This window comes from Charadrius vociferus, unplaced genomic scaffold (genome assembly GCF_000708025.1).
Source record: "Charadrius vociferus isolate BGI_N301 unplaced genomic scaffold, ASM70802v2 scaffold491, whole genome shotgun sequence".
NCBI classification, from domain to species: Eukaryota; Metazoa; Chordata; class Aves; order Charadriiformes; family Charadriidae; genus Charadrius; species Charadrius vociferus.
This window is the reverse complement of record NW_009646960.1, coordinates 523896-551774: the sequence shown is the minus strand read 5'-3', so window position 1 is coordinate 551774 and position 27879 is coordinate 523896. Positions and strand designations below refer to the sequence as shown.

At 36.8% G+C, this 27879-nt stretch overlaps 1 protein-coding gene across 1 annotated transcript in view; it reads right to left on the bottom strand.

Annotated features, from left to right (window-relative positions):
* The window catches only part of OFD1 (oral-facial-digital syndrome 1), a 33982-nt gene extending 6241 nt beyond the window's left edge, over window positions 1–27741 (bottom strand). The window contains exons 1-17 of the mRNA XM_009895212.1: window positions 27646–27741; window positions 25423–25623; window positions 24504–24572; window positions 24392–24419; window positions 23487–23594; window positions 22629–22765; window positions 20351–20524; window positions 18234–18340; window positions 17238–17357; window positions 14696–14769; window positions 13911–14002; window positions 13585–13774; window positions 12792–12922; window positions 12307–12418; window positions 10244–10855; window positions 6254–6386; window positions 2004–2104 (exon numbers count right to left, since the gene is read on the bottom strand). Coding sequence (XP_009893514.1) covers window positions 2004–2104; window positions 6254–6386; window positions 10244–10855; window positions 12307–12418; window positions 12792–12922; window positions 13585–13774; window positions 13911–14002; window positions 14696–14769; window positions 17238–17357; window positions 18234–18340; window positions 20351–20524; window positions 22629–22765; window positions 23487–23594; window positions 24392–24419; window positions 24504–24572; window positions 25423–25623; window positions 27646–27741 — 2485 coding nt within the window. The remainder of the gene's footprint in view (window positions 1–2003; window positions 2105–6253; window positions 6387–10243; window positions 10856–12306; window positions 12419–12791; window positions 12923–13584; window positions 13775–13910; window positions 14003–14695; window positions 14770–17237; window positions 17358–18233; window positions 18341–20350; window positions 20525–22628; window positions 22766–23486; window positions 23595–24391; window positions 24420–24503; window positions 24573–25422; window positions 25624–27645) is intronic.
* Between the last annotated feature and the right edge of the window lie 138 nt (window positions 27742–27879).

Below are 27879 nucleotides of genomic sequence, written 5' to 3'. Positions count from 1 at the left end.
TCTTATCAACTTTTTCCTTCATTATATCTTATTCTACACTTTTCAGATTTTACGTTCTTATTTCGCCCCCCCAATTCCTCCTGGGTTACCTTCTCCCCTTTTTAGCCGTTCTGATTTCCTTCTATGCACTGAGATTGCCTTTTGACGTAGTCTGACACAACTAAAGTACTGCTGATTTAGAAATCATCGGCATATGCAAACTCTTAAAATTATTCTTTTGACTACCCCACGTCACTAAATGATACAGTGGTAACTTATTTGGGCACAGCATCTACTCAGGCCTAATTGCCAAGAAAATGGCAGTCTCTTCTCACATTGGATAAAATAAAAGTGAAATATGTAACGTATTCCTAAAAGTCTCTAATACAAAATTGAACAAATAAATCTAAATCTAATTAAAATATGAGATGAGTAGAAACCATTAGTGGCTACAGGCTCATTTCACATTCAAATAATGCATTTAAAGCTTATTAAAAAAAACCCAAACAACTAAATGAGATAAATTGAAAACCAACATATGTACCCAGTAGAACTTCACAGAGAAAGGCACAGATGAGTCGTCAGCTTCTGTTAGTTATCACTAAATGCTATCAGCACATTTGCTGTTTAAACAAACAGTATCTTTTTTGTTTGGTTGCTTGGTTTTTATAATATTGAAACCCATATTCTCACGGGCTCAGGAGAGCAAGCAAGGGCATCACTCCATCTTCCATACAACCTAACCACAACCAAAAGAACATGCCAGTCTCGAACCCAGGAAAGCACTCACACCAGTTAGGAATATTTTCTTTGAAATCAGTGATTCTAACTAACTCTCCCATACAATAATTATAATCTCTTCACCAACTATGCGTTTACTTATACCACCCAATGACGTCTCTCCACCATTCTCAAGACTTTACAGACCTAACAAAATTTGGAAATGGGAAAGGTGTTTAGCTTGCTGTTCACATCTTTCTCATTGACAATTTCACTTACTTTAAACCACAGTTTCATGGGAGATAAGGCTGCACAGGTCCAACATTAAGATGTCACTCAAATGCTGAAAAACTAGGAAATAAAGCCAGTAACTGTGCTTTTATTTCTCTCTCCCTATATAAATGGCAATAAAGTGCATTAACTTTTATTATCCTCCTCTTTCCACAGTACCTTAGTCGCATCAAAAATTTTTTGAAAAGGAACCCTGCAGGCTTGGCTGCAGCATATAGAGAAAAGGAAACGTTTTATAGCGTTTTATACAAAACACCACATAATGACAAAGTTCTTTCTGCAATCAACAGAGAGCAGAAATGTAAATAAATAAAATGCTGACCTCAGAGAAAAAAAATTAGGATAAAATTAATGTTTCAGTAACTGAACCGTATGTTCCACAACTACTCAGAGATGCTGATTAATGACAGCATAATTGCAAGTGTTCTTCACACATTTACACACCCATCTAAAGTACATTCTAATTCATAATACTATTTAAGCCTCAGTTACTGAAGGAAAAAACAACAAGAGTGTATGTAATGGCTGCAGAAACTTATCTTCAGAACTACAACTTGGTAATACTGCTCTGATACTGGTCCATGAACACTCCTTGGAGTTTTACTTTATGTAGCAAATACAATACAGCCTCAAGTTAGTTCATATACTAGTACTCTCTGCTGTTTAAAAAAAAAAAAAACAAAACCTGCACAATTTTAAAACATTCTGAGACAACTGTCAGATCTACACACATTAATCAGAACAAGGTTATGCAAGATTTCTGAACAAAAAGTATGTTCTCAAATGTCAGAACCAACTCAGTTTTAGTGCCTTATTACTAAATACCCTTCTCCAAAGGTGCAAATATGAAGAAAATGAATCCCTCATCAACTGAGACAGTTTGTTTTTCTTATTTCCAACATCAGTCAGAATTTTTTCTCTCCAACTACAGTCTTAAACTATCAAGACAATAGTCTTACAACTGTTAAGCCCTATGGTTTTAAAGAAACTGTCTAAAATGCACTGAAACTTACATTCAAGAGAAGAAATGCGTTCTTCAAGGTCCTCATACATTAGTTTCTCTGGTTTGGGGATATCACTGAAATCTTGCTTATCTGTTTGCTGATTATGAAGTCTGAAAGAAGAACATAATTTAATAAATAGAAATGCTAAGCTTTTAAGCAAATAACGATCTGAGATTTAAATACAAGGATTACTCACATGCTTACCAACAGACTAAGCCAAACATGAAAACCATGCAACCAAAATGCTATGTTTCTGACTCAAAAAGTCAGGTCCATCTCTTTGACAGCCATGTCCCTGCAGCCTTTCCCCAAGGCCTATATACGACACCAAGGCACTGCATTAAAACAAAATACACTCTCAAATGGCATAAAAAGGAGTGAGGGGAAAAAAAAAAAACGGAGAAATACAGTGAAGTGTGACACTTAGTCAACTGAAATTAAGAAACTTCCCTTTTTAGGCTCTGCATTGCAGTCTAATTCCCACTTTGATATCACCTTAACAGACATGTTTGAAATGTATTAGGATTAGCTGTCTGGCAAAACATATATGCAGGGGTGAAATCTGGGTGCTATGAAAAATGGGGTTAGTGCCCTCATTCTAAATCTCCGTTTATCTCATCAGAAAGATAATGTGAAAGAACAATATCTCCCATGTGACCCAGCTGTTAAACTGATCAGAACCAGAATAGCAAAAGGAGCACGGGTCACTAATGAAATTCAGCAGCAGCACTTCATAAAGGAGCTTACTTCACACCAGCTGGTGCTCTTCACCACGGCATAAATATGTTTGTGCTTACAATTTCTAAGGAATTCAGGTCTTCTACGAGGCAAAAGTGGAGAACAAATTAAACATACCCCCACAATGAGACATGTTTAACAAAAAATTTAAATCCAGGGACAAACAAAAAAATCTGCATTGTCAGAAAGATAGTTCAGTAACGACTGTGAGGAGAAATACCCTGTAAATTAAATACAGCAGACTAAATGGACGTTTAAGTTTTTGGAAGTCTACTTCATGTTTTTAGTCTTTCCTTCCCAGAAATGGTTAAGTGTTAAATAATTCTTCAGGAGGCAAGGTTAAAGGGCATGCTTGCCACTTTCTTCAATACTGTGTCCTGCAACACTGCTAGAAAGACAGTCAATACACTCTCTCGGATTCAGCAAACAGAAGAGGTCTGCCTCATTAAGAGCAGTAAACACATATATTTCCAAACAGTTTTAAAAAATTCATTTCATCAAACAAAGTTGGCAACCAAAACCTGAACTGCACCTAATGTCAATATTCCGTAACACAGTACTGGTGTGCCAATCAACATGAAATTATTAAATTGCATGACTCAAGCTTAAAATTACCATTAAAGCTTAAACAAAAAACAACCACCACCATCTAAATTATTTTGTTAATGTCTGAAATTCCTTTTTTAGCCTAAAACTGGTAACAACCTTCACAATCGGTTTCTTCAGCCCTGAACAAAAAAGGAATGGTTTAGATAATAATCTGCTTTATTACTCTAGTCTTCCTGTCTGTGTTTATTGGCTTCCTTCATACCACTCATGTCTTGAAAGATAAACAAACAAGGAGCTGCTATAGTCACAGAGGCAATTGTTCTTCCCCACTGACAGAGGTCTAACTTGTAATGGCTTACTGGTATTATTACAGCATCATATTTTCTTTTCTTTTTAAAGAGGTTCCCATTGCCACTTAAAATCTACAGGTCATAAACTAATCCCACAATACCCATCAATGATGTGGCATTTGCCTAATAATGAGAGCAAATAGCTGGAAAAGCCCACACATGCATTTCTCAAATACTTTATGTAACAGAAAACAGTCCAAGGCACAAGAAATTAAAAAATACTCAACAAAAGAATGTTTTCTCTTTAAGAAAGTCTTGGGAAAGCAGCAAGTTCAAGAAAATTATTGGGATCTCATACCCTTGCTTTGTCACGAGGAACCCAAGAAAACAACTACAACCCATAGCTGCCTGCCCAGACCTTGGCCTGTTCTTTGCAACGTAACTTACTCATACTGTTCACTTTTCGGGCAGTGCGGGCTCTACAACATCCTTCAAAGACGTACAGTCCCTCACAGTATTACAGCATTTTCCCATATCACTTTAACATTCAGACTAACACTCAGCCTTCACTTTGTAAGGTTTGTCACAGGAATACAAATCTGAGACGCTGTAGAAAATGTGAATGAGCAGCGAAAGAAGAGACAGCCACCTAAAGGAACCAACCTCATGGTCCCTAGAAATCCCAACAGCTTCTTTTCAAGGCCAAGAACATAAAGGCTCTCCCCAAATTCTAACCACAAAAGAAACCCTCTCTACAGTAAATGTTTATTGAGGACTTGATAACAACAAAATAACAAAGCCCTGTGAAGGCCTGCTAGAGCAGCCTCAGGACAAGCCATCTTTCTTCAGCCATCAAATCTGGAATGATGGCTAGAAGGTTAAGGGCAATTCAAGTGTCTCTTCTGAGGAAGAGAAACATTGAAAATCAAATACTTGAGCTTTTTCTGAAGACACCTATTCAGGATTCTCAGTTTTGGAGAGTGGAGGCACCAGCGACTGTTAAGAACAGAACTTCATACATGGAAACAGGAGATACAGAGAGGAAAGAGAAGTCATTTTTATGTAGCTTAATTTTGCCAAGTTATTCGGTTACTTAAAAGAGATCCTAAAAAAAAAAAAAAAAACCAACAAAAAAACAAAGTAAAAGAGAAAAGCTCCGCTACCTTTCCCCTTCCGACATGCAAAGGAGACTGTAGATTCCTATTCTGAAAACATGAACAGGCACATGAACAAGCTCTTCATAGGGATAAAAAAAAGTTAATATTACAGCTTAGTAATGAAGAAAAGCTCCGCTACCTTTCCCCTTCCCACATGCAAAGGAAACTGGAGATTCCTATTCTGAAAACAGTTATACAGGCACATGAACAAGCTCTTCAGAGGAAAAAAAAAGTTAGTATTACAGTTTAGTAATGTGTGAAGGGAGAATGTACAACTGCCTTAAGTTCTCAGGTAGCAGAAACTACCAAGCTTCAGTCAGCAAAAGCTTGCCAGTCACGTCACAGATATAAAAAATAGAGACACAATCAAAGAGACAGAGCTTTGCTCAAGGAAGTAGTGGTCTTTTTTTTATTAAGTGTTTTCAACATATAACCTTGATAGCTTTTGAACATCAAGCGTGTGCAAAAGGCCTGTTCTGATAAGGGAAAGATGAGAGATTATCGCTACTTTGAACAGCAATTTGTTACGAGCTTGCAGTTTTACCTTTTTCTTGAAAAATTATTTCACGTCATTGAAATATGAAGTTTACCCCTCTAAAGATCCAACATTGTCTTCAGAAATGAAGTTTGTTCTCTAATTAGTCTACAATGTCAGCAGGAGTTCTTGTTAACCTTATCAGGATCACATTTATACAGATGGCACAGAAGCCTACTAGAGGAATGAAAATTGTCAAATCCCAAAAGAGCCCATGACAACAAATTGCTAAAAATATATTCACACTCAGGTAATTCATATGAGGGTGAGGATCTCTGATAGGACTGTTGTAAATAAGACATGCCAAGTGACAGTCAGTTAATTGGTCACTGTAGGACCTTCAAATTCCGATTTCCAACACAGTACAGGCATTATTCTTACTCAAAAAAGTATACAGTCTAAATTTTTAAATTATCAATATGGTCCAAAGTTATGGGACACCAGGAAAAGTCAGATATATCTCTAAAATATACATACATTCCTCACATGTTAAAAAAATAAGATTTTTTCATAGGTATTATACATAGGCATGCAAGTCAGTTGTTTAACTCAGATTTACTTTTAGGAACAGATTTTACATTTTTAGAAAACTTTTAGAAAATGTATTCTGAAATTAGCGATTCACGAAATATTTATTTATTAACCATGAATCCTTCATTCAGCTGTCTGAAAGTGGTCTACTGTGTAAGGACATACAACGAAAACAGAAGGTCTACACTGATACAATAGATTTCAAGCACTGCAGAACTTGCAGCTCTCGTGAAATATGAGCATTGGGACAGTGCGGAGGGTGGTGTTTGGTTTTTTTAAAACTAACTTCCTCTTGAGGCACGATATTCAAGAATGAAAATCCTCATCTGTCCATAGAAAAGTTCTCACTTACAGAATTCATGGCTTACCTGAATTGTAAAAGCAGCTATCACCATGAACAGTTAGATAAACATTTCTTTAAAAAGCAGGTTAAAAATGTTGCTTTGTAAACAATGTTACCTGACTTTCTGACCATGACTGGACGGTGAGGAAGAAACAGACTCAGAAGATGAACGAAGATGTGGCTTTGAAATAGGAGAAAGCACCCGGTCAACACTCTGCTGTGAAGAGGCAAGGTACGAGCCACTGAGGTCTGCAGAACAAAAATCCCACAATTCGTATTAGTCAGTTATTTGTCCTACCACTTCTTTTACAACATATGCATAACTGGACTGTGCAGGCAGGACCACTATAGAGCAACTACCATCCAAATCTACCAGGATTAACATAAACTTTCTTGTACTGGTTTGGTTTTTTTGTTTGTTTGTTTCTGGTTTTTTTTTTATCCCTCCTGTATGGCAATTCTCCTCTATAAGCCTTCATCATAAACTTGCTCCTCATAAAGCCTATGATTATCATCACCACATAATACATCCATGTTCAGGCCCTCTGCCAAACACTGAATAACTTCTCCCATGCTGGGCATTAGAAAAGGCAGTTACAGACTCAGATTTCAAGCTAGGGATGTGCTTACTAGCCAGCAAAGATAAGGCTTGAGGTCTCCCAAATGCCATTCTTCATTAGGAAAGTTAACCTGGAGGTTTCATTTTCTACAGATTTGTTAAAATGGGTGATGAAGAAAAGAAGAAAATCTTTGAAAATTTATCCTCATATCAACAGCTGTAAAGTTATCAGGGAAGGAAAACGGGCAGACAGTATGACTAGAGAAGTCTTGAGTTTCCTAGGAAACTAAGGTAAAAAACAACCCCAATGCATTAAAAAGGCTTTTCATCAAACTTGCAAAGTCCAGCACTTTGCTTAAATTTTGCTTTGCAATCTTAATTTTCCTTTCCTGTGTGGCTGCACAGGTCTTTCATTACTCCACTATGAATTATTATTTTTTTCCACAAGATTTGGTATTCACTCAGTAAGTAGGTACTGCTGGTTTTCCTCTCTTTACTGACCAAATAACTTTCACTAATTTGGCTCAAAAGACAGAGGAAAAGCCATTATTAACACTCCCATACCTGAAGTTCTTTCAGGTGGTTGTATAGAAGTGCACCCCGTTCATGGGGCACATCACACTGCAGAATGTTTCAGACCAAGGTTGCCCATGATTTTTTACCTCCAGCCAGCCTCTACGCCCACCCAATACAAACAAATGCCCTCTAAGGAAGCTGAGCACTAGCGGAACGGGACCCAGCCGTTACGTTGTACTCACGTATCAGCAGTACCTGTTCGTGGTGGGAAACCTCGGCCCACCCACATCCAATCTTTTATAAAATGACCTGTCAAATTTTCATGTGCAGAACAAATGGACCAGAACAGCACGTAGTATTTACCACATGCACCTCCTCGGCATAACACATACTGCAGGCTAGGACACAGGTGGCACACCAGCCATCTCATACGGCAATTTGCTACAATCTACTACTATTTAGAAAATACCTAGGATTGAACTTACGGATTTTCTATTGAAAGACAAACAGCTGAGGTCTTTGGTTCACAGTATGCTGTCTGCCAGACTCATCAGCTTTGCTCATTCTCATCAGAGGGTATGAAGTTCGGTCAAGTAATGATCAAGGTGAAAAGTACCGATCAGGTAATAGGGAGTACAGGTCAGACAGCAACCCAATTTTTATTTTTTTTTCTCAGTAACTATTTCTTGTTCTGTGTTTCTGTCCAGAGATTGGAGACAGTAAGCAGGGGAAAACAGAAAAGGACCCTGTCCTACTTTTACTTGCTTTTGAAGAAATGGCCCAGTCAAAAGACAAACCCTGAAAGATGTTCAACGTGCATGGGCTTGGGAAAGAAAACAGTCAAATACATTAACTAATTTAAAGGAAGAGAGAAAACCGCATACCCTTCCACTGGCAGACTATGCAGTACCACAGCTGCTAGATCTACCAACTGCACGTATTTTACAGGAGGACACACTTCTTCCTTTCATCCTTTGAAGACAGGTGCTGACGACTGAGCTGCAGTTTGTCCTTACATGAGTTGGCTGTGGTATACCTCACTTAAGGGAAAATCAAATCTCAGACTCACGTCCATGATATCTTTTACCTCTTAAAATCTATTCTGACCTATTGACACTGGCTTCTTCAACAGCATTGAAAAGCTCCGTGGAAGCTTCCAGAATGACTTATGGTTTTCTAGCAAAAACGCCTCTGGAGCGTCAGTTATCTCTAGCACAAAGGACAACACCTATACCAGTATAAAAGCATTCCTTCTCAGAAGACTCGTGAAACAGAGCTGACATATCAGTGGGGAAGCAATCTAACTGGAAGCAGATAAATCACTCCACAGCACGTTGGCACTAAAGCTGTGGTGCTTACTGGGGCACGTACCGCATCAGTTCACCTTGAGAACGTATTACCCAGCTGCAACACTGTTTGCTACACTACATACCATTCAATTCCTCTAACACTTAAGTCAGGTAATGCCCTCCTTTGCTATTCAACTCTTACCCCTTTCCAGAACAAGTCAATCCTGAGCATTTAGCAAAGAATAGATCCAATGGAAAAATTAGATCAGCCACCATGTAACTAGCCTCTGACAGGTACAAAGACGGGAAGGATTGTGAGGGTTACGCATGCAACTTTAATTTTGAAATCTTGCAATTTTACAACACAACCCTACTTCTATGACAGATTTGTCTGTGTGAAGTATTAAACAGATAGTCTGTAAGTCGTTTACACAGAAGCTGACAGAGAAAAATTAAAACATAAAAGACTGCTTTGGAAGTCCAAGTTTTCAAACATGTTTTCAGTAACAGAGCACGATACTCTACATTCAGAAACAGAGGGACAGCCACAATAGATCAGACTGTTTGTAACCTGTTTCTAACAGCGCCCATCACTAAACAAAACTAAACTAAAATTCAAAAAGCAGACCAGTTATATATTATTTCTGCCGATATCCACCCCAACCCTTCCTCAAGGCCCTCCTGACAGGGAAGTTTTATTCCTGCATCTATACTTGTTGCCACAGAAGCAATAAATTCCACAACTCACTCATGGTATGACAAAGTACTTCCTTCTCTTTCCTTTCAATGTCACAGAATTCTGGGGTCTGTAAAACTGTGATTAATTGATCCCTTTTCATCTTTTCCACATCATTCATTGCTTTCCACATTTCCCACCGCCCACCTCAGCCAACTCTTTTCCAAACTAAGCTGCCCTTCTTATATTTAACCTTCCTTCACACAGAAGCTGATCGTTATCTTTTTTTTGTTACTATCTCTTTTTTTCATGCTCTTAAATCGACTTTGAGATAGGGTGACAAGAATTGTGTGATTCAAAAAGCAGGTGTACTGCAGATTTGAAACAACATAATTATTTTTAAATTTTCTTTTCTATTTGGTTTGTTTTTCTGAGTACTGCCCCTTTAAAAAAACCCTACTAAGTAATTATTAGACACTGTGAAATTAATAGCAAATTACAATTTTCCAATCATGACCAAACACTAATCCCTTCCCCCTCACAATTGCTCAGGAATATTTGATAAAGATGTCACAGCAAAAAGAACAAACAAAAGCAAATCTGGACCTTTCAGATTGGAAAACTCAATTTAAGAGACACCAAACGAAGCAGTCTTCTGCTGCACATGTTAAATACTAATAAATAAATAAAAAGATAGGAATACAGAGAGAGGGTTATTAAAACTATGAAATTACAATTAATGTTGAAAAGTAGTTATACTTAATAGCAACTTTTGAATGAAACTCTGCATATCATAAGGTTACACCTGCAGTGAATTATATGGTGCAGTCTTCTCTGTAAAGCTACCTGAACTAAGGGCAGTATGTTTAGCTTCCCTCAATATACTTCTCCAGTACTTAGCAGCAATACTCCAAGCAGCTAGCATACTGTGTCTCTGACTTCTCCTGCCTCTTAGCAAATAACAAATGAGTAAAAGACTATCACTGCTAAATCCTTGTCTTCCATAGCACAAGAGGAACGATAAGTAAAACCCCAACACCACACTACATTAACAATCGTAACTTACCATCTGAAATTTTCTTGTTACTGAGATCTCTTTCCAATTTGGAAACGGGAGTAGAAGAAAGACGTCTTGAAGACGACGCTCCTCTGTGTGGTGGCGTTAAGGGATTTTTAAAGACATCAACCTGCCCAGTTCTTTTGATGTGTTTTTCACCTCTTGGACTGCTCAGGGGGGAATGCTGGGAGCTGGGATTATCCTCTTGAAGTTCATGCTGGGCAGTCAAGGGAGGTCCACTAACATCACACTGTTGAAGTAAAGGGGACTGCATTTTTCTTGGCGTTCTGCTTGCAGCCACATCCTGCATGACTCTGTGTTGGTAGTTCCTGTAGGCTTCTTCCAAATACTCTGCCTCTTTTTCTAGTTCTTTTATCCTAGCCCAGGTTTGCGCCATATACTCCAGGTCAGAATCCGGAGAAGCACTGCGTGGCTGTAACTGCTGACGATAGCCAACTCTTGGCACAGCATTTACCTTCATCACATCAGTCATAACCTGATTCTTCAGGAACGCGCTATCCACATAGATATCATGAGGTACAAATCTGTCACCAGTGAAGTCAAGGACAGAGCGATCGACAAGCGAAGGCTTTGGATTCCGATACACTTCATTTTCCAGAGCTAAATGATAGCAAGTGAAAGTGACAGTAAAGAGTGAGAGGGAGACCCATAACAAAACAGAGACACTAAACCACAGCATTTAAATACCAATTTGATCAAAACTGTTTTAACATTGAATTGGCTTCAATTTTGAGAATGTAATGGACTGATTTAAATGTATTTTTAATGTAGCTGCAGAGCTGCAAATTATCACTGATATTATTTTTTTAATATATAATCCTTCCACGTAAAGCTACCTGAAGTACGCACTCTAAAATGTTATTTCTTAAATTATGTTTAAATAAATAAATAAAAATGAAAATATCACCACTTTGGATATGTTATATCCAAACATGCTGTTAAAGGGTGAGAGACACAGGGCAGGCCACAAGACTTAACCGTTTCCTTCTATGTAGATCCAAAAAGAAATTTGGAGAAAAACAATATCGTACATAAATAATGTTGTTTTTTTTAAAAAAAAAAGTACTTCACAAAAATTGTTAGTTAAATTGATTGTTTCAGGGCTGTACACTTCCTGGCTTGCACTTGTATGCTTTAGGAAGCCCGAAATACCAATCTATAGGGCTGTATCTTTCTCAGCAAAATGACCACCTTTTTTTTTTTATTCTACATAAATGGCTCTTCAATGCCATCCTTAACTCTCATGCAAAATAAAAGTCCATGCAGTACTTTCAGTCATTTAATCAAAATATATATTTTCTATTTTGACACTAACAAATTTCCAATTCCAAATGGTACCGATACTTGCACCATATATGAAAATGTACATATTGCTCTAGTGAATAATATAAAGTATTGCATATACTCAACTATGGTGCAACACGTGCTGTATGTAATGTATAATCATTGCAGAATTCAATTCCATATTTTTAGATTAAATACAGATCCCAAAACTTTCATTTATCATATGCGATATCAGCAATTTGACAGATAGGCATCTGTCAAAGAAGAACTATATTTCTTCAGCAGACTGAATTGCTTTACTCAAGTGCCTCTTTCCTTCTAATGTCCGTACATGGTTCATAAGTTATTAGCCTTGATAACAACTGTGTAAAAGTTAGATTGAAACTTGTGAGGCATGCAATACAATTTCAAATTGATTATTCTTACTATGAACATTGAAGAATCAAAATGCACTAAAACACAACTCACATTCTGGAAAACAGTGATTATGTTATCACCAAACATTAATGTCTTCATACTGAGGAAAAGCAGACAAAAAAAGCAGGCAAGTATTCAGGGAGGAACGTTTTCTCTTCCTCCTATGTTCGTTTTATGAAATGAAGGGAAGTTGCAATAAGTCTACTTTTTTAATTGGATTTTTAAATAGAGTTTATTTTAAACTTGAAATCTACTCACTGATGTTACATTAGTTCTATGCAACTGCAGGTTCTTACACTGGTTAGGGCAAGTGAACTTCATAAAGGACCACTTTGGTGTAAGACACAAACCTGCCTGTGTTTGTTTCACCTGCAGTTTCAGTTCTTCAACCTGCACGTTTAACTTCCTGACGGTAGCTTCAGAGTCCATCAGTTGGGTCTTTAACTGAGCACAACGCTCAACCTACAGAAGATTGAGAGAAAACCAAAAAACATACTTCAAACAAAAAGAATAATCTCAACTGGCTGAATACTTGTTTCTAAATGTTCTTCAGGTCCAGACAAGCCACATACACATAGTATCCTACTGAAAGGCAGTGCTGACAACTTAATGACTTGGAAAGATTTACTTTGGTTATGTTGGGTTTTGGGGAGGTTTTTGGTCAGTTTTGGTGTCAGGGTTTTTTGTCATCTTTAGAGTTGTTATCATAAAAATTAGCAGATGACAAACAATCCCTGCAACTACACACTAAACAGCTTGCACAGGTACATAGATAAACGTGAACAAAATGTCAGAAAGAAGAAAGGATTCAAATTATTTAGAAAGAATAATTTACCTCACTTTGTAGCTGCTTTTCCAAAATCTGCCTATGACTTTCAAATTCATCCAGCGCCAGCTTCCTAGAATGTTCCACTCTCCTCAGCTCCACTTGGCAGGCCAGGTGCTCCGCCGAGGGCTGGGACAGCTCTACCCAGAAAAAGAACTATTAGACACTCAGCCATAGAATAACAAGTGTGTACTTTTCTACATGATAATCCTTCAAAATGTAAAGCTGATATGTTTTTAGGAACATAACAAGGCTTTGTTTCAATGAAATGCTTAGGGGTTTTTTCTTCCTTTTACAAACGACTGAAATTTTTGTTGGAGTAGTGATTTAAGAACTAGACCCAGTCTGTCCTATTCTGGAAGAAAAATACATATCCCTACCTTACATAACTGGGTGTACATCTCTACTCTCCCACAATCTCAAATGCACATTAAAAATACTTGGCATTTTATAACTATAGCCAGGCAAGTACTTAAAAATAATAATGCAATGTTCTTTTACCATTATTAATCATACTAATGCTAAGGTTAGAAATATCACACTGTTCTTTTCAAAGTGTGAAAGGGATATTCTTCATATTATTATAGCTACCACTTAATTCAGGACTTCTACTATACAGACATATTAAAGAACATAAACTTATAATGTCAAGGACTGTTTCATTTTACACCAACATTAGTTGGGGTTTAATACAAACTACTAGAAAACATAATACAAAGAATGTATTTTAATGACATTTATTTCTAAACAAGTATTTGCAGAGAAACATAAGCAAGAGAATTACTAAATCATTCACACTGACTGTCTCGAAGATGCTGGTTCTCACTGCGAGTTTCATCCAACTGTTGCCTAAGTAGTTTATTCTGCACTTGGAGCTCCAATTTCTCCTCTTTAAGCAAAGGATAGTCTGATACCTCTTTCAGTTTTTCTGTCAACAACTGATTCTGTTGATTTACCAACAGAACCTGGGCCTTCACTGACTCCAAATCCAGCTGCAGATAAAGAACAGTTTAGAAGCTTATAAACTGCTGTACGACTTAACGGTTACTTTTATTTCATGTTTTCTTTTAATGTGCCTCAAATGCACTGATTAGAATACAGCTTCTTTAAATTCATGTTTACAATTACCTCAAGCTCTTTCGTGCGTGATACAGCTTGCTTGAGTTCCTCCTTTTTTGAATTAACAGCAATGGCTTCTTCATGCAAAAGCATAGCTTTCTCTGCAGGGAGGATTACAAATGCTGAATTAAAATTAGTAGAGTATTACAGTAAAAAACTGTATCAGCAAAAAGCAGGTTAAGCTGCTAAGCCCAACATTCAATTTAATTCAAGACATAAAAATGACTGAATGTCATACACACTCCTTCAAAATTAAGTAAATCACACTGCGTGCATATATACATATGCATATATAGTCCTTTAGAATTAAGTAAATCAAACTCACATGCACGTGATATATTATTTTTTCCACATGCCCCTCACTTAAAAGTCTAAATATGTTTATCTGTCTCAGCTCTCTTCCTCACGCTCCAGTTAAACGTCTTGAACACAACAAAAGTAGAAAATGGCAACTATTCAAGGGTATGGTACCAGACTGTACCCGAGTTCAAGTACAGAATGAATGAGCTAGTAGGACTTCAGAAGGAACTGGGAAACTGAAAAAGCAGGATGCTTTGCAGCCTCTGTCCAAAGCACCAGCTCACGGTCCCCACTGAATTCTGAACTGCAAGGAGTTGCTGACCTGTCATGAGATCCTGCTATGTGTTTTTCAAAATCTATTTTGATGGCTTTTCCATCACTTATACCAGTATTACTGAACACTGTGACTGTTCAGTAACAACAGTGGTTTGATACCTATTATTAAAAGCTGTAGAGAAAAAAAGCTACTTTATTAACCTCATAGGGATGGTTACCTTTATTTTTTTTCTCATCTTCAGTAACTTTATTGGTTCTGGCTATGTATTCTTCTTTTAACTCAAGCCGATATCTAGAAGTAAAAACAATTAGTTATTCCCAAAGTACGTATGTGTGCACATGCATGTGCATTTGTGTAAACTCAATCTTTCCCAGACTAAAATATAATCACACAATTATTTATTGACAAAATTAGTTATCGCAGAGCCACCGAAATGGTTGAAAAGGGCCATGCCAATCACCTTGTTCAACTACCTGCTCAAAAAGCAAGACTACTGCCAACTCTAGAGCAGGCTGGCTGTAGCTCTTCCTAGCCAAGTCCTGAAAACCTCCAAGGATGTATATTCCACCACCTCCTGCACAACCTGTCCCAATGCTGTACTACCCTCCCAGTAAAATTTTCTTCTCCATGTCCAACCTGAACCTCCCAAGCCACAATTTACAACCCCTGCCACATGACCTCAGAAGTCACATCTGGTAGTCCTGTAACTATCTTTACAGACCTTTACTAGGCCTTCTCCAGTTTCTTCATGACTTTCTTCAACTGGGGAGCCCAAAACTGAGCGTGGTATTCCTAGCACAGCCTCTACCAATACCTGAAGGGGTTAAGAACTTCCCTCAGTCTGTTGGCCATGCTGCTCCTAATATCACCCATCGTGCTGTTTGCCTTATTTGCCAGAGTGTGCTACTAAATTGTCGTCAACCTGGCATTCACTGTAACTCTCATGTCCTACCTTCAGAAACACACACACTTGGTCAATTCCTTTTCCCTATTTATACTACTTCATAGTGATATTCTGTCCCCAGCACAGAGCTTTACAGTTCCCCTTGTTAAAATTCCTAAGATTTATGTTGGCACAATCACCAAATTTATCAGTCTGTCTGCAATGAAACTCTGCCATTTGTTGTGGAAGCCAGTCCCCTTAATTAACCTCATGTCCAAAGTTGCTGAGGATACCCTGTGTCATCATTCACATCACGGATGATGGTATTGGACAGTATGGGTCCAACAAGATCTAACGGTCCCAATGGTTCTCTGCTTGTCGTCAGCCAGAAGCTAGACACCGAGCACTGCCCAGGTATGGTATTATTCACAGCCCAGTCATCATCCAACTTTACCATTCAATTCTTCTGGAATCTACTGGAGCTAAGAAAGCTCAGCATTTTGCATGCCTGTGACGTAGATTATAAATGTTTTCAGATATTGCCACATCCATCCCCCTACATTTTTGCAAATGACCCAGACCACTCAAATCCTTCTCCAAATTATCACACTTAATGTTTACCATAGCAACAAAAAAAGATTAATTTTCTAGCAAGCATCATTATTCCTATACAATAAATAGTAGCTCTTTGATACTTTTCCCCAAGGATTTGGGACAAAAGGACATGAATTTTATCCTTCTGAGCATTTGCAGCATGTCTAAAATATTTTTTGCATTGATAAAATAAGATAACCAGCAGTTCTTCCTTAAAATAAATTGTTTCTCCTCATGAATGAAAACCACTTTACAAGCGTTATTTGTAACTAGCTGTTATGGACTAGGTAAAATACGGTATCAAGTTGGGTCAATTAGTAGTGTTTTATTGACAAAACCCTCAAATCTACTCAGTTTCAGCTGAGGCATCATTCTTATTAAAAGCTACTCTTTACATCTTTCCTCTGTAATTTAAATGAAGATACATTGACACAGATAATACTTTTTGTTCACTGTCTTGCAATGAAAAATACATCAGTCATTTGGTTTAACTGCCTAACTGGAAGATTGGTTCGTGCCATCAAATACACGAGTAATAGCGCGCTGAGAGCACCTGTCTGCATTGAAGCATCAGGTAACCCTTCAAGTGACCAAAGTACTCCAAGACAGCACAAAACCAAAGTTAGGATATACCCAGTGCCACACCTCAAAAGCAGTCACACATGGTGTCTTTCGCTTTCAAAAAGCATTTCTTAGTAAATTCTTTGAAACCATGTTCAAGCAGATGGCAGTCAATAAGAGAGGGTGATCTGTAACAGAGAATCCCTCTCCAAAAACAGGGAGCGGTTAAGGTAAGAACCAATCTATCTATACAACGGGCTACTGTCCCTCTCACCCTTTTTCCAGGAAACCTATAACATTTCTTTAATGCTAGTTTCCCCTCTATGCCTTTTATGCATTCATAAAATGGTCAGTTCTTTCAATTACGGTCAAAGGAAATCACTAATACTGTTTCACATCCTCTTGTCTAAACATACAACTAATGTCACCTTGCTTTCCCAGATAACCACACAGAATTTAAACTACAACAATAATATAATCTATTATCAAAAGAGAACGATTTTCTATAGCAAGCTTTTTCTGAACCTGACAGAACATTTTGTCTTACTAGCAAAAAGCTAAGCAATAATGTAAAGAATTCAAGCAGATTAAAACAAAAACATGAGTACAAATTTTAAAGTCCTTGCTTTGTTACACTTTTCAAAAGAAATCCTACAGAATTTATTACTCTGTTTTCACAGGAAGTAGCATGCATCCTATTAGAGGCAAAAGAAAAATTTACTTTAAGAGTTCCGTCTTAAGCTTTTGGTCATAAGTCTCTTCTATGCTCTTCACAGCAACCTCCCGACGTCGAAGCGCATCATCAATTGCTTTATTTTTCTCTTCTTGAAGTTTCTGACTGCTGAAATATCCATAAATACACAGACAATGACCAGTTATAAAGCCAAAACTGCAGGTTTGGAGGTTTTTTTTAAATAACATTTTGAGACATCAAAGGGTAAAGTGCTTGCTTGGAACACTGTAGCAATTTAAAATTATCATCAGAATCTGTCACTGTAATTCATTAAGAACAAGGAGATGTGACACAAACTAAATTGCCCTATTTAAAATCCAGTACCAATCAATTATGCAGCTATCCCAGGTTAACCCCAGCTCAGTTTCCCACACCAGAAAGGCTTCAGAGAAGACAGTGCTGAGCATTCTATTCTATCAGCACCCTCTGCTGGGCTGTTAAAAAAACACCAAGGTTTTGTTAGCGGGATACTCATTTTTCTATAACAAACAGATGACAAAGTAATGACACTAAGTAGAATTGAAAACCTGGCCAAAAATGGTTTAATTATTTTTTTATTTAATGAAAGAAAAGTGATCTTACTAAGGACAAGTCAAAAGAAAAAAAAAACAACACAGGACTAAAGAAGCAAAATATCATACACACGCCTCATGAGTGTTGGGCTTACATACTGTGTTGTTCGGAGGTTGGTCTCATTGTTGTTTTTTTTAATTTAAGCACTACAAAGCAAAAATCTGGTTCTTTACCTCCAAAGTGATGCTGCACTGTTTTGGTTGGATGAAGTGGAATAGAAAAAAAAAACCCACAGGTCTTTTTGTACAGAATATCCCTCCTAATAGAGACAGACAGCTCAAAATGCAAAACACAACTTCTGGGATACATTATCTATTTGAATGTCATAGAAGCAGCAACATTATGAAGTGCGCTTTCTAGAAAAAGGACAACAGCATCACTTAGCATTGTATATGCCTTTCAGCAACTTACACTTCAAATGCCTCAATTCTTTGCTTCAGTTCCGCCTCTCTGGTCCTTATGACTTCGATATCTTTCAGTAGACTTTGTCTCTGAGCGTACACTTCCTTTGCTTCTATCTGAATCACAAAATATTATCTCTAGTTTTACTTCACACTTTATACAGGTATTTGCTGTTTAACACCTTCAAACTTTCAAGGATCTTCTTCAGGAATTATTCTTACTCCAATAAATATTATTTATATAGTCATAATTTGAAATAACAACTAGAATTGACTGTAATTTTTTTTATTCCCTTTCTGCTTTTACTCTGAGTAAAAACGCTTTAAGTGCAGTTGCTACTGGCTACCTGAAAACACTTTAAGAAATAGCACTAATTAAAACTTATGTAAAAGGAAAAATTGTTTTAAAAAATTTACAGAATAAACATGTCCAAACACTTGACTTTTTTAATAAACAATAGGTTTGTACATTCTTCATAAAAACAAAATTGAAAAAACAAATGTGAAAAACCCCTGATAAAGCATGATTTAAAAACCCCTGATAAAGCATGATTTAAAACTGAAACTGAGTAAACAACCAATCTTTCAGTTTTTGCAGTTTAACTTACAGAAATCAAAGAAATTGTAAAAAGAATTCTCCACGTGATGGACATGCTAATACCAAAAGTTACGTATCTTATTATTAATCAAAAATAGCTTTGCTTGTCATTAAGCCCACAAGGCATTATTTCTCTCCAAATAAATAATAATTGCCAAAGAAGAAAATTATGATTTTGCCATATGGGTGCTCATATCAAATTTGCAAGCTATGTGCATTTGACAGTGCTGAAAGACTTAGCTGCTCTTCCTGGTGCAAAAAAATAGAGCAGTTTGTCAAGCCGTATTTCCTGGTCATAAAGTTACCTTAGTAAAGGGTTTAATGACCTTCTACCTTTAATATAAATATACTTCAACTCAGTAGAGCTCCTGGTCTCTGTTAAAAGAGTCCCCAGGTAAATGAAACATAGTTTTCAGGGAAGTGAAGAAACTGACAAGAGCAACCAAACATTCATGAACACTACCTAAGTGACATACTGATCTAGTCTCTTTTTCTTTTTTTTTTTTTTTTAATTACTTGAATTAATTCCATACCCACAAAAGAAAATTGATAGCATAAAATAGATGGTTTTCTTGTAAGCTTCTAAAGACATAACCATGAAAGTAATTCATGGCATAGTGATAAAATGTTTAATTTTCAGATTGGAAGGTACTCAATAGTAGAGGACAAGTATATAATAAACTACTTAGAGACCTGTATGGTTGCTTTGTTAACCAATACCATGTGCTCTTGGGAGGGGGTGACGCATAAAACCAAAAAAAAAAACCCCACCACCACAACAAAAAAAATGAGCAAAAATGTGGTTAGCATTTGTGGGTGACTATTATTTGGATAGGAAGCTCTACTGCAGACAGCAGGGGGATGGCTAGGCAAACAATCAACAGAACAGCAAGAAAACTGCTCTTCCAGAAACTGAAAAGTAATAGAGATTGGGAGAAGTAATTTAGACCTATCTACAAATTATCATGTGCTGCAGTAACGGCACTCTGTTACTCGGCACTCTGGCAAACCACAACTCATCAACAAAAAGGCGTTCAAAGAAACAAAACAAGATGCTAGCTTACAGTAGAGACAGTGGCTATTAATAATATGCAACACACAATGACACACATAAATGGCATAACCATACCACACAGACTATATATTCCATTTAGCTCAGAGTCCTTCTTAGCAACTGGAAGAACTTATACTATACCAAAAGCTATGTTCAGCTTTCTGTTAAAACAATCTCAGTGATCTGAATTCAGCAAAGTTACAGAATTAAAAGTATTTATTACATTGAAATCCTTCAATCCTAGTTTGCAGAACTGTTCCTTTTCCAGCCAGCTCTACTTTAGATATTTACCCATAGTCATTCTTGCAGTACCTAAATGCATTCCACTACTTATGAGAACAAAAGTAAATTCAAAGTTCTCACTAATAAGCCAAGTAACATCTGAAGGTAAATCTCCCAAAAATAAAAGAACACTTTAATCAACTCACTGAACCATTTTCTACTAGATTAAGAAAAAAAATATTTGGAACTTTACCTCTTGTTGCTTTTGAAGCCTCTCAATAGCATTCTTTTCACGAGAAATCAAGGCTTCGGACTTTGCTTGGTGTGTCCTCTCTAACTCATGACGCAGCTCAGAGATTTCTTTCTGGGTCTGCATTTTCTCCTCCATTTTAATCTTTGCTATTTCGACTTCTTTAAAATGTTCTAGCTTACATAAAGGAGAAAGAGTGGATTAAGTAGAGCCATCTTCAAATCAACAAAGACAATCCCTCCTCAGACAATTCTAAATTTCATTTAGAAATTCTTGTTAGGCAATGTATGATAATTCAAGGAAAATAAATCACTGTGATAAAAGTATCTTAGCCACACATACTATTTGCATGCCTCACATAGTTTTCGTGCGTTTAGCTGGCATCCCAAAGCAGATCTTACACAAAACTAATAGCTTTAGGCAAAAGCAAACCAGAGGCTTATGACGAAAAACACACTGCACGAGTGATACTCTGCTTGCAATTAAGGAATGGCCACACTCTTTAATTCCTCCTCTGATACCATCACCATTCTTGCCCCTTTCCCAAAGAACCACTTTTGAGTGGTGACACAAGAAATGGAGGAAGCTGACCCGTCCCGAATCGCTCAGGAACAACAGAAATTCATCTCGACACAAAAAAAAATGCTGAACGTGTGAAAAACTGCAGAAGATGTAACTCCACATAAAGAGGGTTACAGAAACAGAAGTCTGATTCACAGACTTTCTAGCACAACTGAAAAAAAAGTAAATGCAAACAGGAAAGTATGCCTCTTACAACTGCGCAGAAGAATCATAGGCAACACACCTTCATACAATGTGTTAAGTACAGTATATGCAAGAACAAACGGGGTTATAAAGAATTATAATAAAAATTTGGAAGAAAATGGAAAGCAAGCATACAAGACAAAAAATGCGAGAAAAAAGCGAAAGAATAAAAAGAGAATGCTAGAAAAATTGTGACACTGGAGAAAAGGTTAAAGAGAGCGCAAAAGCACAGTAGGAAAGTCTGATCATGGCATTCAAGTCTGTAGGCACAAATTTTCTGACAAATGAAAGAAATGGTGAGACAGTACAGCATCGTTTGTACATACACAAATTGGATTAGAAATGTCTTACAGTAATTCACATCACATTGCTAAGGAATCCATGTAAAGTGAATTGAATTTGGAAGTTATTTTTATCTAGTTAAGATTCCAATCTCCTTTGTTGCAACTGCTTTGCTTAAACTGAGACAAACTTAACAACACACTAACTAACATGTTTTACATACTAAAAAGACAGTGCCTGTTGGGAAATAAAGACAATGAAAAATGAAGGTAACATACATTGGCAGTTTTAACTCTCTCTTCTTCTACTTGTCTAGCTGAATAAATATGACTAAACTGATTTCCTCAAACAATTTACATGCAGATGAGTGCCTTTAAAGGTGTGTCTAAGAATTCTAACTGATTAAGATTATCATTTTTATATCAAAATAAACTAGTGATCTTGACAGAAATTAATGGGAAAAAAAAAATAAAAGAACTACAATTAATTTGTCTTATCTAATAAACTGTTGATCTTGATGGAAATTTATGGGAAAACCCCTTCTATTTAAATGAACTGCAATATATTCTCTCTGCTCTACTTATTAGGCATAAGGATTATTGATGGATTACATGACAAAAAAAATATCTAAATTTATTCCAAAAAATTAAGGAAAATTCTCTAAAAGAGCTATCTTCAATTACAAGAAGGAAAAAAACCACGACAAATAATTCATAATATTGTGTCTTATGAGTTTAGTGTTTCTGCGTAATGTTTGAAAATAGTATGAAAATTCTCATCAGTATTAAAAATTAACTCAACTATCTGTCAAGCTACAGAGCAGCAATTTACACCTCTCAGTTGCTCTGCATTATATTGAAATTAAAGCTTCAAAATTTTAACTGGGAAGGAAAATGAATAGGATGACTAAGCAGAGTAAACATTTCTCCATAAAACAAAGTAATCAAAGACCCAATAAAATTTACCAAATTAAGACAACCAAAATGCGAAAAAGTTGTGTTACAAGTTAACATCAGAATAAAAAGCTTAACATTCTGTGCACATCTAACAAAAAAGCGGAATGGAAAACATACATTTGCTCTATCACCAAATTAACAATTGATATTGGATTAACTTAGCCTTTTGTGTTTGTTGTAACTATTAGATCTTTTCTTTACCTTAAGTATTAAAAGTCTGTAACATGCAAAGTCAAAATCAACAAATGTCTCCTCAAATTCAATGACCAGAGTTATACCTTTTGAAACATTTCTGCTTGAAGCTGCTTCTCTATTTCTTTTCTATATTCATGAAGTTTTACTTCTAAAGATTCGTATTTCTGATGCTGGGGATAAGAGTCGGCAAACTGTTCATCAATCAGCTGAAGCTTCTCAGCTATAAAAAGAGCAACATATCAATCATACTTTAATAACAGTCACCACATTTATCCTACCAAAGACTGCAGGAACCTGCCTCTCTGTAGGAATTTCCTTAGTTTACCTAAGTAGCACTGTCATAGAGACCACTGTATGGTACAAAAACAGAGGCAGTACAGAAATGCCATTTATCAGCTTTATACCACACAACATCTACCTGGGAGGAGGCACTTAGCCCTTTAGGCACTATTTGTGCTATTACATAGTCATCCCTTCTCTTTATCATGGATGGAAAAGAATTTTCTTTTGCATGCAACTTTTAGGTTTTTTGTATTACTAATAGTACACATATTATAATTCAAGAACTCCCAATCTACGCCTAACTTTCACTGAAACACTGTCATAGAAAGAGAAGCAAGGTACACATTTACAATTATGTTTTCCAGAACATATTTCAGCACATAACATTTACAGTCCATCTAAGATGTTAAAGCTCTCAGTTAAATGCCTAAGAAAATATCTGAGTGATTAAAAAAAAAATTGTAACAGGACTTCTGCCTTATTTTAAGAAAGGTTAGAAAAATCAATGTACTAGTGATAGGTATGACCTTTACTTATTATTAACTTTAGGCTGCATTTGCGTAAGTTATAAATGAATACCATTCATACAATTTATAAATCCATACCATTCACCGGTATGAAAATATCTGGGGAGACTTTCTTGCAGAGGCTGCACTTACCAAGAGATTCTCTGTAAGGAGGCACTGAGGTTGTCTGAGTATCTGTGTCATGAGTTTCCTTACTTAGATGATGTTCTATAAGTCCAATTAAAATCTGCATAAGAAAACCTATCAAGAACCAATATATTAGTTTAGTCCTGATTTCATACCAAAACTGAATTTGAACCTGTAATTCAGGAAGTAATTTTCACTGTACAAAAACCCTATTTGATTTAAGGAAAGAACAAAATACTTAAGCAAAAATCAATACTTGTAAACTGTTAAGATTATTATAAGCATAATCCAGTCCATTTTATTCTGCAAAAGCTGTCCTTTTGCAACTTTTCCTTTCATCCATGTCTCTTTGTCTTCCAAGGTCATTGAGATAGCAGACTATTACTACTATAATTATGAGGTCATTAGGCAACAGGGGTTTCTGAAGATCAAACTACTTCAGGCTATACAATATAGCGAGGTTTCATCAGGCAGACATAAGAGTTATTTCTTATATAAAAGAATAGAAAGTCAATTAAATCTTTAACTAGTTTTGGAAGTACATTATGCAAGCTAATACAGTCAGTTATGAACACAAACAAAAATCTGAGTTTGCCAAAGTTAGTGTGAAAAGCTTCCAAAGAGCATTATATTTAATACCTGATTACAGATGTTTTTCATAGTTCTAATATTCAAGTAATTTATTTTGTAGGTGAATGTTAACACTTAATCCACACCACAAATAGGAGTTGGATAATCCTGAAATATAATATTCATCATCCTGGCGTACTGCAAGTTTCAAAATCTGACTGAATCCATAGTATTCCATACCAACACACACTCAGGAAATTTGAATTTCTATTGCTCGCATCTTAATAAAAATGAAGCTGACACAATTATCCTTGTCTGCACCATGTAAAAACATCTTGTACCTTTATTCTCCTTCTGATTTCCCGAAGTCTGCAAGAAACAAAAGATGGTTTAGCCAGTCTATTTCATTACAACTGTAATTTAAGCTTATTTTCAAAATCAAAATAACTTTACCAGTGATTTGTAAAGACTGGATTTTGGATTGATCCTCATTAATTGAAGAAGATCTTGCATAGTCCACAACTTTGAGGGGGAAAAAAAAAAAAGGTAAGTTTGAAAAGGTTAACTAATCACTTCAAGTATGTAACAGGCACTATTTTACAGTTGTAGAATGTTTTCCACTTGAGAAAGATCTATTTAGCACCTTGTAAAACCATTTTCAAAGGCCTGCTGTTCTTGTACTACATGCACTTATCTCCACTACCAAAGACACAGAACAGCCAGCACGTAGTTTCATGATCAACTGAAGCTGTGAAAAGAGAGTTTTGTTTCCTCCCCATCCCGCATACATGTTCTTGCTACTTTCCTTGCCTCTCTTCTTGTTTTATCATACAAATCAGATGAGCTTACTAACCCAAATGACAACTAACTACTCACCAGGTAAAAAAAATAATTTTCAGTTAGAAACAACTTCATCCTATCACATACTCATAGAGGAGAAACAAAGAGGGCAAGTACTGCCTTTTTCAGCCATAGCTTGTAGTTTGAAGAGCTTAAACCGACCATGAATCCCATTTTCAGGGAACTGAACAGCCAAAGAAGCTAGCTTTAATTGGGATCAGTTCCACAAGTCCTCTGCCACACAGTCTCACAAACAGTCATGCCAGACTGCAGCTATAGGTGAAGCAAGTGCGACGTTAAGAGGTTTGCACTATGTCTTTCCAGAAAAGCATCATTGGCTTATTGCCAATTTGAAGTATTTATGAAAATGGCCCTAAATAACAAAATCTTTTATGGAGATGATCAGAAGCTGTACTTGTGTTTGTATTTCACTGTCACAAAAGGGGCTTTTTTTTCAATTCTGTTGGAATATGACAACCCCCAGAAAGCAAAGCTCCTAGAAGCCTTAGAAGAGGTAAATTACTGAACTTACCTTCTTCTTCTCTAATCCACTTTCTGGAAAGAAAACAGAAAGTGAATACTCATAGCCACATCTCTGTAGATGATCTGCCACCAAACTGTTGGAAGCTGTGATCAAAAGTGAACTGTCATCACTCGGAACAGCCTGTGGCTGAAGTTCTCCACTTAAAATTGGGTGCATTAGTTCATGGATTAGCTGGTTTCGGAGCTGTGTCTGATACAGAAAAGACATATTCACAGTTTACATGTTATTCAATAAGAGTTTTTATTTTTCAAAATTCAGGGGGGGTCTTATTTTACTTGTACATGTTATACCACAACCAACGTAACAGAAATGGGCAGACAAACTTTGGCAAAATTTAGAAAAGTGCTTGGGACACCATGCTTTTCTTCAAAACAGTCTAATGGTGGCTACAGTGATCTTTGACTTTCCCTCAGGATGTATCAAACAGACTGAAAAGAAATATTGTTCTCAGTCAAGAACTCACATGAACTCCACTCTACTACCCCCAGCTTCATTTTTAGATCACTGCTTTCCTATTCTCCTTCTCTCTGGCTAAAATAAAGCCCACCTGATGCGGGCTCAATTTCAGGTGTACTTGGAAGACTCACTAGTCTAAGCAACCTCCTATACATTTGGTGACAAAGTACAGGTGGAAAACACAGTGCTAAATCCCTGTCCCTACTATGGGAAAGGAAGGCAGAAATTGGTTGTTGTATGTTGGCCATACCTGTAGCTCCAGATCCACTCTGCCTCTTACCAGCAGATGCAATCAAATAAGACCATGAGAAAGTTGAGAGTTTTCTCATTAGAAGATGCAATCCGTAAGAATCCATAAGAAATCCGTAAAAAATGCAACTGTGTTAATCCTTCAGTTCAGAAAAGCTACTAAATCTTTAATATGATGTATAATCTTCTAGACAAGGAAGATGAAGCAGGGATACAGACTTAAATAGCATGCCACCTCACAGACTATTGGTTAAGTCAAAGAAGACAAGAAACAGTTCAAACATTGCAAGCTTGGTATGGAAATCACTCAGGAAGAAACAAGTTGTCCTGAACAGGGAATTCTTGGCCATAAGATTATCAATGGTATTCTTAAAATACAGATCTTGATTTTTTAATTATTTTTTAACTTTGATGAATTTGACATAAAAAGCAAGAGCTAAAGAAATTTGCTGGTGACATAAAGAAGTCTATAGAAGCGTAGAAAGATCAAGACGTCATAAAAAAAATGCAATCAGATGATGTTTAAAGACTAGCAAAACTGAAACTGCATGAAATGTTACATTTCAGCATTTAAGGCCTAATGCCAATTTCTGCTACAACACAAGGGATATATTGTTTGGAAAAAGCAAGATGTGGATGTGTCAAACAATTACTAGGGCTACAAATGTAACATGCCTCAAAAAGAGACATGCAGCCTTCCACAGACTTTCCCACAAAAACAGGGAAGAATTAATACCATTCTAAAATTTGTCTGGGAAGTTCTCAACAATCATGATCTACTTCCTTTAAAAAAGTGAAGAAAGACTTCAAAGTGATGCAGAGGACTACTAGGGTAACGAGCAATTAGACTACTCCACCTTCGCCTGCTTACCACTGTAGAACAGAATGCTGAAGAAAAGGTATGACTGCTGCCTATAAATTCATCAAGAGGAGCAAAACCTACCTAAACTGAAAGATACTTTCAACACAAGAAAAAAGGCCATAGCACGCACAAATAAACCCAGGCTACAAATCAGAACAAAGTTTCACTCTTGAACACAACCACATTCTAAAACATTCTCCTCCATGAGCAGACAAGGAGAAAACAGTTCAGATGATAGTTTTAAAACATAACTGAAATATTTTAGGGGGATAATTCATAAAGCTTGCTTACTTATAGTAGGTAATAGACTGTAACCTAAGAGATTCTTTCCAATCCTGTATTCTCATTTATTCTTCTCTTCCCTGCTTGACTCTTTTCTCAAGCACGGAGATTTTCAAAGACCTGATATAGGCCTTTAACCTTCCCGAGAAAGGCTCTGAGACTAACCCACAATGAAAAGCATTTCTGTTTAGGAAGAACCTTACATCTGGCCAAAAAACCGCTGAATACAGATTAGGCTGTGGCAAAAATAATACAGCTGGGGAGAGTGGGAAACAGAGTTATTTGGCATGACTTTCACTGTTTTCAATGTTAAGTAGTACAGTTAACAATGTTAAGTAGCACCTGCTGAAAATAAAGCACACCTTAAGTGTGTCCAGCACACCCCGGTTCTTAAAAGTCTGATAGAGCCTTTTCCGGAGTTCATCTTGGGACAGTGTCTCCCTTTCAAGCGAAGTCATCCTGCCCTACAACACCAGAGGAGGAAAAAGAAAAAAAGAAAAAAAAAATAAGAAAAAAAATGACATTACTGCCTCACAGCTCGATCCCCGGCCGGCGAGTGCCCCCAGCCCCCCCTCAGGCAGGCCCAGGCTTTGCCG